We start from the raw sequence: 17,074 nt of genomic DNA on the forward strand, positions 1-17,074 counted from the left end.
CCGCCTGCAGTGCGGGAGGCCTGGGTTCAGTCCCTGGGTTGGGAAGATCCCCTGGAGAAGGGAAAGGCTACCCACTCCAATATTCTGGCCTGGAGAATTCCATGGACTGTATAGTCTATGGGGTCGCAAAGAGTAGGACACGACTGAGCGACTTTCACTTTCTACTGACATCTAGTGGGTAGAGGCCAGGAATGCTACTAAATCTCCTAGGAGAGCCCCACGACAAAGGATAATCTGATCCAAAATGTCAATAGTGCAGAGATTGACAAACCCCGCTCTAGCACTTCCCTGGAAGATTCTTTACCTTGGCCCTTTTCTAGACTTTGGCTGGACTAAGAGATCTGAGATCCACTCGCCCAGGGATCACAGGAAAAAAGCAACTGTACACCCCACCCCATTCCCAGCTTAGGCACCAGGTTCAGTTCTCAAGCTACAGATCTGACAGCCACCGTCACCAGTTTCCAACTATGGCACCTCTAGTTTCACCCTCCGCTGTCCATTGGAGGGAGGAGTTCTGATCTGCAGAAGAGATATAGGCTTATCTCCCCAAAGCCTGCTCTGTGCCCTGGTTAGGGTAGTTTTCAGATTTTGCCACAAGATGGCACCCCAACCCACCAGGAATGTGAAGGCTCTTGGCCTGGGAGAGAGCTTGTGGGATGGGCCAACCTGTATCAAGGCCTGCCGGGGGTGGACTTGGGCCAGTTCCAGAGCCTAGCGGGACCAGATCTAAGGCCTGCAAGTGCCAGGTGTGAGAACACAGGCCAAACTTGGCTTCAGGACTCCCTTCACCTCTTTCTAGCCCATATCCTGCCTTAGCTCCTTCTTCATCACTCCCATCAACCCCCTCCTCCAACCTCAACAAGAGAAATGACACAGCTGAGGTGTTATGATATAGGGCTTATTGTTTTTCATCAATAAAGAAACTGACACAGAGAAGTTGAGTAATTTGTCCAAGGTCATAGCTAGTCAATGGCGGAGCTAGGATTTGAACGCAGGTAATTTGGCTCCAAAGTTTATGCTCTTGACCACTGAGTAACATCACCCCACTGTTAGTTCACTGTACCCTGAGCCCCGCCTGTATACTTTTTAGTATCAGCCACTGATACCAAAGACACTTTGCGTAGCACCAGTGATTTCTCTGCAAGGGAGGGAGCAAATGTCTATGAGTAAGAGGGACAGCTCAAAAGTGGTGGGGTTCTCATCTGGGCTGAGGGTCTGTGGTTAGTCTTGTGGGTAAGAGGCTAAGGCTCTGTTCAGTGGTTCCCCCTCCCAATCCCCATTTCTCTGGAGTTATTTCCCTTCCTCCCTCCTCCATGATGCCCTCTGGGTTTTTCAGGGCTTTATGCAAATGCCAGCCTTCTCACAGTGTGAAGAGGAAGTGAAAGAAGGAGCTTTTATGTCCCTGCTTAGGATAGAGAAGGGGGGCATTCTTTGGGGCCTCGGAGTGTCATCAAGGATGAAGGTGGGAGCCTGGGGCACCTCATGGGCAGCTACTCTCTCCCACCTGGGAGGCTCCTCTCTCTGAGTCCGCTCTGCTTACCTTGTAGGGGATTTTAGGTGTGATGGGTACACTTTCACACTCCCCCTCCCTCCAGCCCTGTCCTGCCTCTTTTTCTAGCCCTACAGAGCCAGGCCTGACCAGGGTTTCTTCCAGCTTCCCTCTTCTAAGCACCCTTTGCCTCTCTCTGCCTCTCCCTCTGCTTCTGCCCACCCCCTGGGGCATGCTTTAGTTGCCCATTATGGTTCATCATGGGGTAGAAGCCTGAGGTGGAGTCTGCACTGACTTCCCAAGAAAACCTGGGTGGGTTTCCCCTTGACTCAGCCCTGGTTTAGGGCTCCAGACTCCTATGGCCTCTCACACGAGGATTCTAGGATCCCAGCCCCTCTCCTGGCCTTTCCCAAATCATCCAGCCCTTCAGGAGGAGCTACTGTGGCTCTGTGCACTGTGGAGAGAAGCAAGCAAGAAGGAGCCCTGGTGGAGCTGAGAGTTCTTTTTCTGAGGATGTGAAGTAAGCTACAGTGAAGGTTAAGGAGCCACACTCTGATGCATGTGGTCCTGCAGGAGAGGGAAGAGATGGAGTCCTGTGCCACCTGGTTGGCAGAATCACTCTGTATCCGTCTTTTTCTGTTCCTTCTGGAGACTCTGTTTCTCCATTTTATCACCTCCTTGGATTGAGGCAGAACTTTCTGAGAGAACTATGTCCTGGGAATCTGAATTTGGGCCAACCTGGGCTGCACCAGGTCTGGCCTCCTCTTGGGTAGGGGGTGGGATTCACACTGATCAGGAGAGGAGGACACTGAAAAGCACTCTCACTTTCGTATTACTCTAAAGTCTTCATATTGAAGGGGAAACATCTCCTCTTTAGAAGAAGAATACAAATCAGTCTCTGGAGGGAGGAAGTGCCATCCTGGCCCTGGACTCCAGCTCTCTCTGAGCCTCTGCCCATCTCTGCCCTTGTTTCTGCCATAACTCTGCCTCTCTCTGTCTCTCAGTTGTCCTTCCATGACCCTTCATCCCTTGCTCTGCCCCTTGCTCCTCTTCAACCCTCTCCATTCCTCCAGACCTTTGCCCCAGCACACACAGCTTTCGCTGGAGCTGGGCTGGGATTCCCCTGGCAAGTGAGAACAGAGATGCCTGCAGCACAGCTTCATCCCCAGGTCCACAACCAGGTCTGTGGGTCAGTGTCGAGGGACAGCTGTCTGCACAGTGAGCAAGTGCCGACAGGTAAATAAGAGCCTCATGTCTTCTTAATTAAATCGCCCTTTGCCCAGGCAGCCTTGTGTTCGATTGGGCTGGGCTAGATCAATAAGTCTCTTTCCCAACGCAGCCACCCCTGGAGCTGGGCCTGACCTCCCCAGCCCTGTCCTGGCCCACCTGCCCACTTCCCTGACTGCCTGGAGCCCCTGGAGGGGCTTGTGCCTCTATGCCTGGGACCAAGCCTGGAACAAGTAAGGAGTGAGGGGGTGATGGCTTCATTGAGTAAACTGAGGGACTGCCAGCAAACATGGGCTGAGAAGACTTGGGGGCCCAAACTGCAGCTCCCACCCCAGCATCAACGGTGAAACCCAGAATCACCGCAGGGGCGCTGCTCCTATATAGCTCCCAGATATCGCAACAGCATCCCCTCCAGTGCAGCTGAAACCCTGCGAGAAAGGCGGCCTGTCAATGTTCAGGACCACTAGAAAGAGTTGCTTCTTCTCACCTCTAAGGACAGAATCCCCACTAAGGATCCTGGGCTAGTGTGGGAGGATCAGTGAGCTGGGATCAATATGCACAGCATGAGGCACTCGTGGGAGACTAGGGTCAGCCTGGAGTTAAGAAGGGCCCAGGGTCAGAAAAGGGTCGAAAGGGATTAATAGGGGTCCACAATTATCAGGTTGTTAGTAGATGGCTTAGAGGACAACACAACCTAGTGGAGATGTGTGTAGCGTATAGGGGAGCGCGGAAAGTGTTATTTTGGAATCCATGCAATAGGGTACCTATGAAAGCGACATGGGGACTCCAGGTTCCCTGGAAAGGTCGATATTAAAGAACTGCTTGGAGCCATCCGGATCGAGGTGTCTCTGATAGCGGTCAAGGGTGTCTCATTTCACTAGGGAATCAGACAGTCCCTAGTTGGGAAAGATAAAGGCGGGTACCAAACCGCCTTCTCACCTCAATCTGACCCAGGGGCGCGGGTCGAGACGTCTGCCAGATCCCCCACCCACTGAGTGGCGCTCCCCAGGGCGGAGCGTTGGCGGGTTCCTCTCCGCCCTCCTCCCCGGGAGCCGCAGGATGGGTGCCCGGCTGGCGCCCCCAGCGCCGGGGTTGAAGGAGGCCGGGCTCCGCTCGGGGCTGGGAGAGGGGCGCGGAATCAGGGCTTTTTAGGACCCAGCGCGGCGCCTCCCTCCGGGGGCGAGTGCGGCTGCGCGCGCCGTGTGCCCGTGTCCGGAGAGCGGCGGGCTGGACGCGGACCGCGCGAGCGAGCAAGCGAGCCAGCTAAGCCCAGCAGCAGCCCCGGCAGCAGCAGCGTCGCGGGCGGCGGCGGCGGCCGCTCCGCGCCTCGACTCCCCGGCCTCACCAGCCTTGCCTCGCCGCGCCCAGACCCGCCACCCTCGCCTCCCCGGCCCGACCGCCGCAGCCCCCTCGCCTCGGTCGACAGCGCCAACCGCCTGCCCGAAGCAGGGCGCAGAGCGCAGGGCGCAGAGGCACCGGAATCAGTACCCGCCGGCCCCGCAGACGGAGCCCAGTCGGGAGAACCCTAGCCCGGCCCCGCGCAGCTCCGCCAACAGTCCGGGAGCTGTCCCTTCAGCACCGCCGCCGGAGCCGGAGCCGGAGCCCGAGTCGGAGCGCAATCCAGAGGAGAGCCCCAGATCCAGCCGGAGCGCACGGAGCGCAGCGCTCCGCGGCAGCAGCACCGAACAGCACCCCTGGTGCCCCTGCCCAGGGGGCCTGCCATCTCCTCCGAGAGGCGGGGAGAAGGAGCGAGGAGGGCGGGCGAGCGAACAGGCGCGCCTGCCGCCGGGGGGAGCAGGCAGCCAGGCAAGGAGAGGGAGGGGGCCGGAGTCCGCCCTGCGCCCCGAGCTGCAGCCGGGCCACGCAAGGAGGAAGGCAGCGGGCATCCATCTCCCCCGCGCCGAGAGCGCGCTGCGACGACCACCTCACAGCAGAGCGCGAGTTTCCCGGCTCCCTCTCGTCCTTTCCCCTCCCCCTTCCAGGAGCTGATCTGTGTCCAGCCCTGGAAGCAGCTGACCTTCCCCCCGATAGCTTTGTGTCGATTTCTCTATCTTCCCGCTGAGATGGGGACGGGAGCCCGGCCCCCCCACCCTCTTTGCCCTCCTCCCGGGGCTCGCCGCTGAGCGCCGCCTGCCCCCCCCACCCACCCCTTCCCTCTCTCCCTCCCTCCCATCTTTCCTCCTCTGCCTCCTCCGCAGCCGGACTAGCTCCCTCCCACATCTGGCTCCCGGAGACCCTGGGGATCCCGCGCACACTCCCTTGGACCAGCACCCGACAGAAAGCGCCCTGAAGGGCTTGGGTTGCTCTCGGAGTAGCCGGAACCGCCGTCCTCTGTCCCCCCGACGGCTGGGGGGAGGGGGGAGGAGGCCGCGCGCCCCCCTCCCCGGCGCCAACTCCCCCTGGCGGCCGCTCCCATGGGTGTCCCTGGGCCGCGCCATGCCTAAGGAGGCGCCGCGATGGGCCAAGGGGACGAAAGCGAGCGCATCGTGATCAACGTGGGCGGCACGCGCCACCAGACGTACCGCTCGACGCTGCGCACGCTGCCCGGCACGCGGCTCGCCTGGCTGGCGGAGCCCGACGCCCACAGCCACTTCGACTATGACCCGCGCGCAGACGAGTTCTTTTTCGACCGCCACCCCGGCGTCTTCGCGCACATCCTGAACTACTACCGCACGGGCAAGCTGCACTGCCCGGCCGACGTGTGCGGGCCACTCTACGAGGAGGAGCTGGCCTTCTGGGGCATCGACGAGACCGACGTGGAGCCCTGTTGCTGGATGACTTACCGCCAACACCGCGACGCCGAGGAGGCGCTGGACAGCTTCGGCGGCGCGCCCCTGGACAACAGCGCGGACGACGCGGACGCCGACGGCCCCGGCGACTCGGGCGACGGCGAGGACGAGTTGGAGATGACCAAGCGCCTGGCGCTCAGCGACTCCCCAGACGGACGGCCTGGCGGCTTCTGGCGCCGCTGGCAGCCGCGCATCTGGGCCCTCTTCGAGGACCCCTACTCATCCCGCTACGCGAGGGTAAGTGACAACTTACTCATGAGAAGAGTGGGGCGGGGAAGGCAGTGGGCAGGGTTGGATCCGAAAACTGGTGCCCGGGGAGTCAAAGCAGAAAGGAGGATGTTTGTGCGCCTGTGTCAGAGACAGTGACTCTCCTCAAGGGTGGCTAGCTTTGTACATATGTAAAGGTCTGTGTATTTCTGAATTTAGTATGTATGAGTGAGTATGAATGGGTGTGTTTGTGTGCGTGAGTTGATAGTGTGCGCATATTTATGTAAGTGTATATTTGGGTGGGTAAGGTATGTGGTGAGAATGAGTGAGCATGTGTGTATGTTTGAGTGTGCAGGCGTGCCTGTGCATGCACACTGCCATCTCTGCAGGTGTGCAGGGTGAAGCTCTGAACTGTCCTTTAGATTTTGGTGTGGGGAGGGAAGCAGGAGTCCTTCCTCTCTCCCAGGTTAAGGGGCATGTGGGACCAGCCAGGGCCCACAGAAGAGGGCTTGAGACCTGATCTGCTGCCTGAGATGGACCACCCCACCCTGGGGAGCAGCCTCAGGACCATCCTAGGGAGATGGTCAAGGGGAAGTCTTTATGGCTAATTAACTGATAGATTGGGGGGGGGCGGGAGTGAAGAGGGTGTGATCCCTCTGAGACCTGTTCCTGGAAACAGAGCCTGCCTTTCTTCCTTGTCAAAAGGAGAGGGCTGAAGGGGACCTCTGGGCTTCTGCCTGTGCTTCCTCTAGGACCTGTCGGACAGAGAGGGGGTCTATAGGCGTGTGAGAAGGAGGTGTGTCTTCATCAGTCACTCCCCTTTAATGACAGAAGCTTGTTGCCAGGGAGAAAGGGCACCCTGCTGCCCGCCTCGGCCTCCGATCAGTTCCCTCAAATGTAAAGTGAGAGAGGGGATCTAGTGAATTCTAAAGGTCTTTGCTGCTTAACTGAGCCCGAAAGGGAGACGGGGTAGCAGCTACCTACCCTGGAAGAAACCCCTCTTGCCTTTGCTAGGCTCTGCCCTGATATCAGAACAGAGGGGAAGGGTCAGAGCTGGGAATTTAAAGCAGAGTCCCGTCCCGTCCCCCCACCCCCGCCCATGTGTGAGCCACCCCCTAATCCTCTCCCAGGCAAGACATTACCTGCAATGCCCCATCTCCTTTACTGCTCCACACCCCTTCCCTCCTTCCAACCGGAGCCCAGGGAGGGAGGTTCGGGCAGGGGAGGGAGCAGGAGTGCCTGCCCGGCTGACTTCAGTGGGGAGAAGGGACCCGGGGGCACTGAAGCGTCCACAGCAGGAAAAGGCTGTGTTTAGGCACAGGCCTGATGGATGTGTTACTGAGATAAAATACTCAGTGTTTTAGCATCTGAGGGAGAGGGCAACAGGTCTTATATATGAAATCCTAGATCAGCTGTGTGTGTGTTTGGGGCGGGCAGGGGGTGTGTGGAGGTGCAGTAATAGAGAAAGAGTTAAACCCTCTGTTTTGAAAAGCCTGCCCAAGGTCACCCAGCGAGTTAGAGGCCATGGTGTACTGGGACCCAAGTCTCCTGGGACCCCGTCTCCACTCAGCTGGCCACCAGCTCCCTGCCATCTCCAGAGGAGACTGGGATCCTCAGAGGTCTCCCCCCTCCCCTCTCCTGACAGAGGCCACCATAGCCAGGGGATTATGTAACTGGAGGCTGTAGCTGAGCTGTGAGGAGGGGCAGGAGAAAGGGGACTGGGAGGTTGAACTGGAGCATGTGGGGGCAGGGGGCAGGAGGAGCAGAGGCCTAGGTTAGAGCAGCTGCCCATTAGCCTGCATTTGACCTTGGGAAGCATCTTACTACCACCCCACCACCCCCTCAGCCCCAGAAGCAAAGAGTAGGCCCAACTTCCATACGGTCCTCTCCACCTTCTGGTGCCCTAGCCAGAGGCTGCGTCCCCCCACCCCACTCCTGGGGTCAGACCCTAGCCCCTGAAGTTTCAGCATAGGCAGGGGTCACGTGGGACGTATTCTAGCCCCCTGCCCTGTCCATCTCCTCCCACTGGCCATTCCCCCATGCAGGTACATGAGTTGGCTAAAGGGGGTCATGAATCTTACAGAATCTTACAGGAAAGTCCTGGTTCTCTCCAGTGTCCAGTGAAGAGCAGACTCTGAGGGAAAAGTTGAGCAGTGGTTGGGGGTGGGGTGTGGGGGGATGCTTAGAAGTTGCCGCCCTCAGCCTGTCTGTGCGGCCTGTCTGTGCGACATTCTCTCCCCAGTGGCCACAGAGAGTTGTTCCAGCTCCCTTGGGTGACAGCTGAGGACACTGGGGCCTGCCCAAGGGCACACAGGAAGTGAGGGCAGAGCCTGGGTTAGAACCCAGGCTTCCCGCTGCACGCCCGGCTGGCCTAGCTGCATTGCGCTGCCTCTCTGCGGCTCGTCTGCGCAGAGCCCAGCCGGCTGCCCGCCCGCCCGCCTGCTCTCCCGCCTCCATCTCGGCTCCTCCGCCGCCGTCACCTTTGTTTACCCCTCCCCCTCGCGGGCCCCAGGCCGCCTCAGATTTAGAGGCCGGGATTTAAATGTTTATTCGGGATTCCAGACCAGAATCCTGTGTGTGACATTGTAGGTGTGTGTGAAAGACAAGCTGTATGTGTGAGAATCTGTGTAAGAGAGATTCTGTGTGGGTGTGAGAGGTTCTTCATGTGTGTGTGTGAGAGAGAGAGAGAGAAAGGCCACATGAGAATAAAAGCATGTGTGAGTGAGACTCTGGGGGTGGGTGGGTGTGTGTGTTGAGATTGACTACGTGAGAGAAATTCTGTGTTTCTGTATCAGAGTAATCCCGTGTGAATGTGAAAAAGACAGATTCTGTGGGTTTTGAGAGATGGACTTTGTGTGTGAGAGTGAGACTGTGTGGGAGAGAGTGCGTATATAAGAGAGAGAGGGGACTGTATGTGTCAGAGAGATGCTCTGTGCATGTGAGAGAGAGAAGGATTCTTGGGGAGGGTGTGAGAGACTTCAGGTGAGTGTATTTCTGTGCGTGGCGGGTGGGACACTGGGAAGCTCTGCATGTAAGCCTGCATGCACGAGACCATCTCTGTGTCAGGCTGTGTGGGCTGGGAGCTGCATGTGTGACAGAGACCCTGTGTGTATGTGAGGCGAGTGTGAGGCAGGAGCTGTGTGCGGGAACCTGGTGTCAGTGTGGCTGTGTGGACTTGTATGTGAGAGAGGCTTTGGGTTACCTCTGTGTGTCTGTGCCTTGAGGGAGGTGAAACTCAGACCCGCTTGCTCCCTGCTGCCTTCATCTCCCAGGACTTCTGAGCCGCCTTCGTGAGTGGTTTTGCCCCCTGTTTCCCATCCTCAGTGGAAATACTGCTCTAGCCCAGGCCAGTTGGTTGTTGGTGAACAGTGAGGCCACCCCACTGCAGGCCTTAGTGGTGGCCATGGGAGATAGGGGCTAACTGTGGGGGTGGGAGGCTCCATCTGAGCTCCTCGGAGGTGACAGCGCTAGCTGGAGCTGCTGGTTCGCTGGCCCCCCTCTCCTGCTGGTTCCTGGGTTCCCAGGCTGAGGGAGTGAGGGGTAGGGAGGTGAGCTGGGGCAGGATGAGCCCAACTTGTCTCTGGGGTGAGAGGTCATGCCCCAGACACACACAAGCAAAAGATGACGATGACACTTTGTAGTAAGGGCCGTGAAGGGGCTTCCCGGGACTGAGAGTAAGAACTATCCCGGAGGAGGTAACGGACTTTGAGGGGCAAGTAGGAATTAGATGGGAGGATGGCAGGGGATGGCAGTGTTAGCATGCAAAACTGTGGAGGTGTGGGAGCAGGCAGGGTCGTGTGGGAGCAGCCTGGGGCAGCCCAGCCTTGAAAACTGCCCTCCTCTTCCCTGGGGGCCAAAACAGGTATGAGGCTCTTGGCTTTTATCTTTGATGTTCATATTGTCATCAGGATCATCGTTTGGTGTCAGGTCACACATCACCAATGGTGTGTCCTGTGCTACAGGCCAGAGAGTGTCCTGTGTAGGGGGGGGAAGCATCTGTGCCCCAAAGTCACTTGACTTTCCAATGAAATGCCAGTGACCCCAAGCGTGGGAAGCCCCACCTCCATCCACCCCACTGTCCAGCTCTCCTCTGATGTCAGGTCTGTCTACCTTCCTTGTCCCCACCTGTTTGGGACCTGACATAGTCCTCCTGATGTGGTCCTCCTCTCCCCCAACTCCCTGGGGAGGATCGTCACCTGGCAGCTGGGATGAATTGCCCAGCCAGAGACTTCGGTCCTCCCTTGGGTCCCAGCTGACACTGGGCTCTTGGCTTGGCATGTGGAGGGACTGGGGTCAGGGGTGCTAATAGGGACTTCTGGGCAGCTCGCCCCCACCTCAGAGCGCACTGCCCCAGGTCAGGGCCCCACTTTGAGTCATGGGAACACGTGAAGGAGACCCATGAGCAGGGCAGAAGGGCTTGGTGCGTTCCCCTCTGGCCACCCCAGGCACTCCTCACCATGGTGTGTCCCCCATTCGGTGATCTTCACCTTCCCACGATGTTTTGACAAGTGTCCATGTGTCTTTGAATAGTACTGCAGCCCCTCCTGCTCCAGCTCCCCAACCAGTAATATAAGTCACAAACCGAGTGTCTTCTAGTCAGTTTCTCAGCCTCTTCACCCCTAAAATGTGCACGTAGTGAAAGAACCTGTCCCAGACGGTTGATGGAAAGATTAACTGAGTTATCTACATGTTGGTGGAAAGCCCCAAGTCACAGGGCCTTGCATGCAGTAAGTAAGTGCTCAATAAATGTTGGCTTCTGTTATTAAACTCCTGTTGGTTGGATTAACATTTTACTCCATGACTCTCTCTAGACTCCACCCTTTGCCCTCTGTCTCCATGCCCACTATCCAGGTTTCCAGCCACCTTTGTGTCCCTCAGGCCCACCCTCCTGCAGCTTCCTGACTCCTGTCCTGCCTCCAGCCCCTGGCCCTTCCATGTCATCCTCCACTTGTAAGTCACAGAGATCTCTTCAACTCACAAATCTGTCAGCTCATAGCCTTGCCTGCTTAAAACCCTTCGGTGCTGCCCCAGCCCATTCTGTGGCCCCTCGGGCCCTGTCTGTCTCTCTAGGCTCCTCTGGCCTGGCTCTCTCTGTTACATCAGATGAGCTTCATTCATCCTGGCCGCAATTCAGTTTCTTGCACGTGCCAGGTCTCCCTGCCTCACGGCCTTTGCATATACTGTTCCCTCTGGAGTACTCTTTCCTTCTGAGTTGCCCCTTTTTATCCTTGACACCCCTCCTCAAACCTCAGTTCCCTGGCAATGCTTTTCTGCACCCCACAGGCTGGGTCTAGGACCAGAGTCCTTCTCTTCAGAGTAGCAATCTAGTGTGTAATAAAATGCTCATTAGCAGTCTTGCTTGGTTCCAATCTGTCTCCCGCTCCAGAATCTAAGCTTCTTACATACTCAGTTTAATAGGAGCCGTTATTGAAACAGATGAGGAAGTCGAGGCCCAGAGAGGCGTGCTTTATTCAAGGTCACATGTGAACAAGTTAGGGGAGTGGTTTAGAAACTCAGGTCTCCAACTCCTGGTTCCGGGGCTGGGAGCCCTGTCCACCTTACGACACCTCAGAGAGTCTGGGGCACTCTGGGGCAGGAGTCTGTGCTCCCTAACTCTGGGCCGTCTAGAATGTGCCAGAGCTTTAGAGGAGACTGGCCTGAGCCGCCAAAGAGGGAAGTATGTTGTCTCAAAGGCAGGGGAAGGGGGCTGGTGGGGGCTCGTTCCAGGGCCCACTGCCTGGACCAGGGATCTTGGGGCCTCCCAAGACAGCTGAATATAGTGCTGTGACTATTCTGAGCAGCCGCATGACCAATGTATTCACTCTGGACCAAAAGGTCAGGGCCTCAAGCTGCTGCCTCCCATGGGCCCTGGGCCAGCCTGGCCACACCCTGGGTGCAGGCTCCAGGGAAAGGGGAACCTAAGAGGCTCCAGGAACAGTTAGATGCCCAGTCCTAGTGCCAGGGAACCACCTGGGGGCAGGGACCACCTTTCACATGCACAGGACTGTTGGGTGCTCCCAGGCCACCTCTAGCCACTGCCCTTATCCGGCAGAGGAAAATCAGGCTCAGAGCAGGGAAGACACTTGCCTAAGACCACACAGCCCATCAACGAGGCTCAAACTCCACCTCAAGCCTCTTGGCCTAGGGCCTGGTCATTTGTATTTCTTTGCTCTCTCAGTTTTAAGAGAATATTAAATTCCACCTGGGCAGCAGTTAGCTGCCCTCCTTCTTCCCTTCCCCACTCCCCTCCCAGGGCGCAGTACAGCTGGTAGAGACCTCTCTTAGCCAGTCAACCCAGACTTGGCCCAGATCCTGTATTCATCCCCCAGGCAGGATTTTCCAGAAGCCCCTTTCTTGAGTCACCGTACTAATGGCTACTGTTTACTACCCAGGTGGTCTTAGTGGCAAAGAACTCTCCTACCAATGCAGGAAATTTAAGAGGCTCGAGTTCAATCCCTGGGTTGGGAAGATCTCCTAGAGCAGGAAATGGCAACCCACTCCTGTATTCTTGCCTGGAGAATGCCATGCACAGAGGAACCTGGCAGGCTACAGTCCATAGCGTCACACAGAGTCAAACACAACTGAAGTGACTTAGCACACACGCACAGTATTTACTAAAGCACTTACTTTATATCAGAGCCTTAAGGATTTGATTTATGTATTTTCATTCAATTGTCGTACGAATATCCATGGAGCTGTACGGTTATTATCACACCAATGTCCCAGATGAGGCTGTTGCAGCTCAGAGAGGTTAAGTAACCTTTCCAAGGTCATTGTAGACCCTGAGTAGTGGATCAGCATTCGGCTGTGGGACCACCTGACCCCAGAGCTCCATCCATAACCACTATTCAGTACCGCCTCTTGTCGCTATTCCAGAGTACTAGGGGCTGTGGCTGGCTGTGGCCCAGGCTTGGGTTTCTTTCTGATTCCCTTCCTCTTTCAGCAAACACTCTTTCCCAGAAACCTGTTTGGGAATCCTGCTCTGCAGTTCTGGCCCCTGAACCATGGCAGGTGAGGGTTCAGTCTGGTGGGGTCAGATGGTGTGCTGGCAGCCCCCAAGAAGAGGCTTTTCAGAAGGTGCCTCTCCTGCCCCTGCCAACTGTGCAGGCCCCAGGAAAGGGCTGAGGGGCTTGGGAGGATCAGAAGTTATCCTGCAAGAGGTGACACCTGGTGAGCATGCTGGCTCCTCCTCAGCTCTGCATTCGAGGCCTTCTGCTCTGGAAGCTGGCCACGGGTCCTGCTGCTCCCTTCTGCCAGGCTCCTCCCTTCTGCCAGGCTCCTCCTTTCTGCCAGGCTCCTCCCTGACCTCATCTTCAGCCCTTAGTTCAGCCTCCCAGTTTTTGCTCATCTATTCCCTCTCCCAGTAGCCTTTCTAGTTTTTGATGAACCGAAAATCCATTCCCCCAGGTCCCTAATGCTTAGCCTGACTGCTCCTGCCCTCACTGACTCCTTTGGGAGTGCAGGGTCTGGTTTGGGCAAGAAGTCACCAGGCTTACCTGATTTGAGCTGACAATCAGTGGGTCACTCCTGGGGGCCTGGGGCTTAGCACCAGCCCAGGGACAAGGAGAGAAGAGGCCACAGACAGGACCCCTGTTGTGGGCATGAGGCAACTACACCAGAGCAAGGTCTGTAGCCAGGCCATTAAGCCAACCAGGCTCCCAGAGGCAGGTTCCATTGTCCCTTCAGGCTACAGTTTCTCTGTAAAAGAGAAGAACTTCTAAATCAGCAGTGCCCATCCTTTTTGACTGCAGGGACCAGTTTCGTGGAAGGCAGTTTTTTCATGAACCAGGGTGGAGGATGGCTTCAGGATGATTCAAGCACAATACATTTATTATACACTTTATTTCTATTATTATTACATCAGTTCCACCTCAGGTCATAGGGCATTAGATCTCAGAGATTGGGGATCCCTGTTCTAAATTACCACCGAGTCCCTTCCCGACTCTGACACTCCAGGAGTCTAGAGTTCCAAGCTTCAGCTTCCCGGAGGCACTGTGGGAGCCAGGTTGTTCATGCATGCTAAGTTGCTTCAGTTTTCTCTGACCCTTTGTGACCCTATGGACCATAGCTCGACAGGCTCCTCTGTCCATGGGATTCTCCAGGCTTGAATACTGGAGTGGGTTGCCATGCCCTCCTCCAGGGGATCTTCCCAACCCAGGGATCAAACCCGCATCTCTTGTGTCTCTTGCCTTGGCAGGTGGGTTCTTTACCACTAGCGCCACCTGGAAAGCCCCACGAGCTGGGTTAGCCCTTACCTATTTCTCCTTCCACATTCTGGGCCCAGCTCCTCTCTAGGTCACACGCGAGCTCTCCTGGTACCAAGTGGGATTGGGCGGTCTGAGAAGCTTCCTCCTACATTCATTCAGACTCCCGTAGTAATCCCGTCCTGCCTGGGGTTGCCACAGGCGCTGGGCCTCTGGGAGTCACCAGGTGTGTAGACTCCCCCAGTCCTCTCATGGCACAAACGTGGGGGTACCACCTCTCTAGGTTGTGCTTGCTCTGGCCCAGCTGATGGCACCTACAGCTCTCTTCTCCAGGCCCTTCTCTTAGCTGTCTGCCCTTCACGAGCTGCAGAAAGGTGTACTGAGTGACGAGATGCTATGCCAGACTCTGGGGCTGGAGCAGGGCAGGCTGGGGCTATCTTCGATGGTGCAGGGGCACTGCAGAGAAGGGAGGCAGTGGGCTGCTGCTGTTCTGGATGGGCCAGGGATGTTTGCAATAGTTGTAATGGGGCTAGAGGGGTGTTTGCTGGGGACCCCCATCCATGGGTAACTTTCAGTTTAGTTGCTGCTGCTGCTGCTAAGTCGCTTCAGTCGTGTCCGACTCTGTGCGACCCCATAGACGGCAGCCCGATCCTTCAAAAACGTCAGGCTTGGATTTTCCTGGCAATCCACTGGTTACGATTCCACACTCCCAACAGAGCACAGGTTCAGTCCTTGGTCAGGGAAGATCCCACATGCTGAGCAGCCAAAAGAAAAAAAAATAGGTCAAACTCCTGGGCTCTGTCCCTGAAGAACTTGACTCCTAGGTCTGGAAGGAGATGGTCAGGATGCTTATGCTCCAGAGTCTGTTCTCCAGTGATGCTGATACTCAGAGAAGGAGGATTTGCCGTGGGGTCTGGGACACAGGGGTTGTTGCTCCTCAGTGTGGTCCTCTGACCAAGAGAATCAGCATCACCTGGGCACTTGGTAGAAAGAAAGAGCTTCAGGTCCCAGCCCTGCCCCCAGCCCTACCGATTCAGAATCTGCGTTTTAACAAGATCCTCATACGGATGAATCATACGCACACCAGATTCTGAGAAATGCTGAGGCAGGAAACCATTCCCAGTGGAGGGGAAGTATGAGGACACAGACAGGCCTGGATGGGTATGTGCAGGTTGGCAGAGCTCATGGGTGATTCTGATCTTTCCTTGTGCCTAAGACACTGACATCGGGGTGACAGGCCTGGAGGGTGAGGCCCCAGAAGGATAAATGACAGCCACTTCCATCCGGATGCTGAGAGCAAAAACCTCAGCACCCATCCTTGATTCCAGTTCCTCTCTTCTTCTCACACATCAACAAATCCTGTTGTCTCCAGGCTGCAAATACAGCCAGAACCCGACCTCGTCACATTGCCTCCACTGCTACCTCCATGGCTGAAGCCACCATCTTCTCTCCCCCGGATTCCTGTGAACTGTCCCCCCGCTTCTGCCCTTTCCAGCGCCTTCTGCGCACAGCAGCCAGGGCCCTCCTGGCCAAACGCTTGTCAGGTTGAGCCACTCCTGTACTCTGCTCACTCAGGGAGAAGCCAGGCCCCTACAAGGGTTATAAGGCTCCTCAGGAGCTGCCCGCACCCAGCCTCCCCCTCTGCTCTCTTTCCTGCCCGCTCATTCTGGCTCCTTGGTTTTCCGCCAGCACAGTGCTTGTGCTTCTGCCTCAAGACCTGTCCTCTCGCCCTGCCTTCTACCCAGAGCACTTTCCCCTCACTCTTTACTCCCCCACCTCCTTTAGGCCTGTACTCAGTCTTCATCCTCTTGGGTTGCACCCTTGCATTCCCTTCCCCCATTTCGTGCTTTCCCATTTTCTTCTTGGCATTTAACACCATCCAACTGTATCTTCTTATTGACCTTTATTGTCTGCTTCCCCCACTAGAATATGTTGTTGTTCAGTCGCTCAGCCGTGTCCGACTCCTTGCGGCCCCATGAACTGCAACGCACCAGGCTTCTCTGTCCTTCACTATCTCCCGGAGTTTTCTCAAACTCATGTCCATCGAGTTGGACATGAGTCCAACCATCCAACCATCTCATCCTCTGTCGTCCCCTTCTCCTCCTGCCTTCAATCTTTCCCAGCATCAGGGTCTTTTCCAATGAAATAGTAAAGAATGTTCTACTAGAATATAAGCTCTATATTCTAAATACATAGTCATTGGGAGAAAAGATAAGGAGACCAGAGTTCCAGACCTAGGCCAGACATCAGCCCCACGCCTCAGAGCCTGTTACTGGCTGACCCCGTCCTTCTTTGCCTCACCTGGGAACACATGCCCTCCATCCCAACTCACTGCCCACAACCAGAGCTCAGAGACTGAGAAAGTATTTTTGAAAACCAGGATGCACATGCTCTTGGGTTGATGACATTGTGCATTGCAAGGACTCTGAGTTCCCACGTCCACTTGGTCCAGCCGAATGCCCACATCTAACTTCCTTTGGGACTCTGTTTCTCCTGAAGACCAGCCAGGTTCTTTTTCTCCCTCTCCCTCCCCACCTCCTTCCCCGGTCATCTCTTTCCCTTGCTTTACCCTTCCCATCGCTTTACCCCCTCCCATCGTCCCCTTTGCTCTGTCAGCTGTGTTTGCGTGAAGTTCTAGGCATTAGTTACTGGCTTTCAATGCAGATTCATCCCCTGGAAGGCCTCGGATGCCTTTTGTCCCAAATTCCCCTGGTTAAAGCCACAGTCCTGTGTTCAGTAGAAAGTGCATGGGCTTCAGAGCTGGCCCCCACTTCCTAGTGACCCGATCTTAGCGATATGCCCTGGAGCCCCGTTCTCTCCCTAAGAGCGTGGCCTCTTGAGCCAGGAGGCCTGCATTCGAATCCCAGCCCCACTTCCTCTTTTCAGCTGTGTGACCTTGGACAAGTTCCCTAACCTGTCTGTGCCTCAAGAGAGGGCTGTTAATGGCACCTGACTCATAGGGAAGTCGGGAGGATTGAATGTGTTAAGCACTTTAGCCCAGATCCCAAAACATAATAAGTGCTTAATTATCGTGGGTTCCATTATTGTTTTTTTAACAGTGCTTGACTCTAGAAGAACCAAATCCTGGCCTGTTCATGACCTGCTTCCTTTTTCAGCAACTGACTCTGCCTTCAATACCTCTCTGAGGGTCAACTCAC

General features: G+C 56.1%; 1 protein-coding gene across 2 annotated transcripts in view; it reads left to right on the forward strand.

Annotated features, from left to right (window-relative positions):
- The first annotated feature begins 5,172 nt into the window (after positions 1-5,172).
- KCNC1 (potassium voltage-gated channel subfamily C member 1) overlaps positions 5,173-17,074 on the forward strand; it is a 43,092-nt gene continuing 31,190 nt past the window's right edge. For both annotated transcript variants that reach the window (XM_065944417.1, XM_065944419.1), the window contains exon 1: positions 5,173-5,742. In XM_065944417.1, coding sequence (XP_065800489.1) covers positions 5,173-5,742 — 570 coding nt within the window. The remainder of the gene's footprint in view (positions 5,743-17,074) is intronic.

Source organism: Muntiacus reevesi, chromosome 9 (genome assembly GCF_963930625.1).
Source record: "Muntiacus reevesi chromosome 9, mMunRee1.1, whole genome shotgun sequence".
NCBI lineage: Eukaryota > Metazoa > Chordata > Mammalia > Artiodactyla > Cervidae > Muntiacus > Muntiacus reevesi.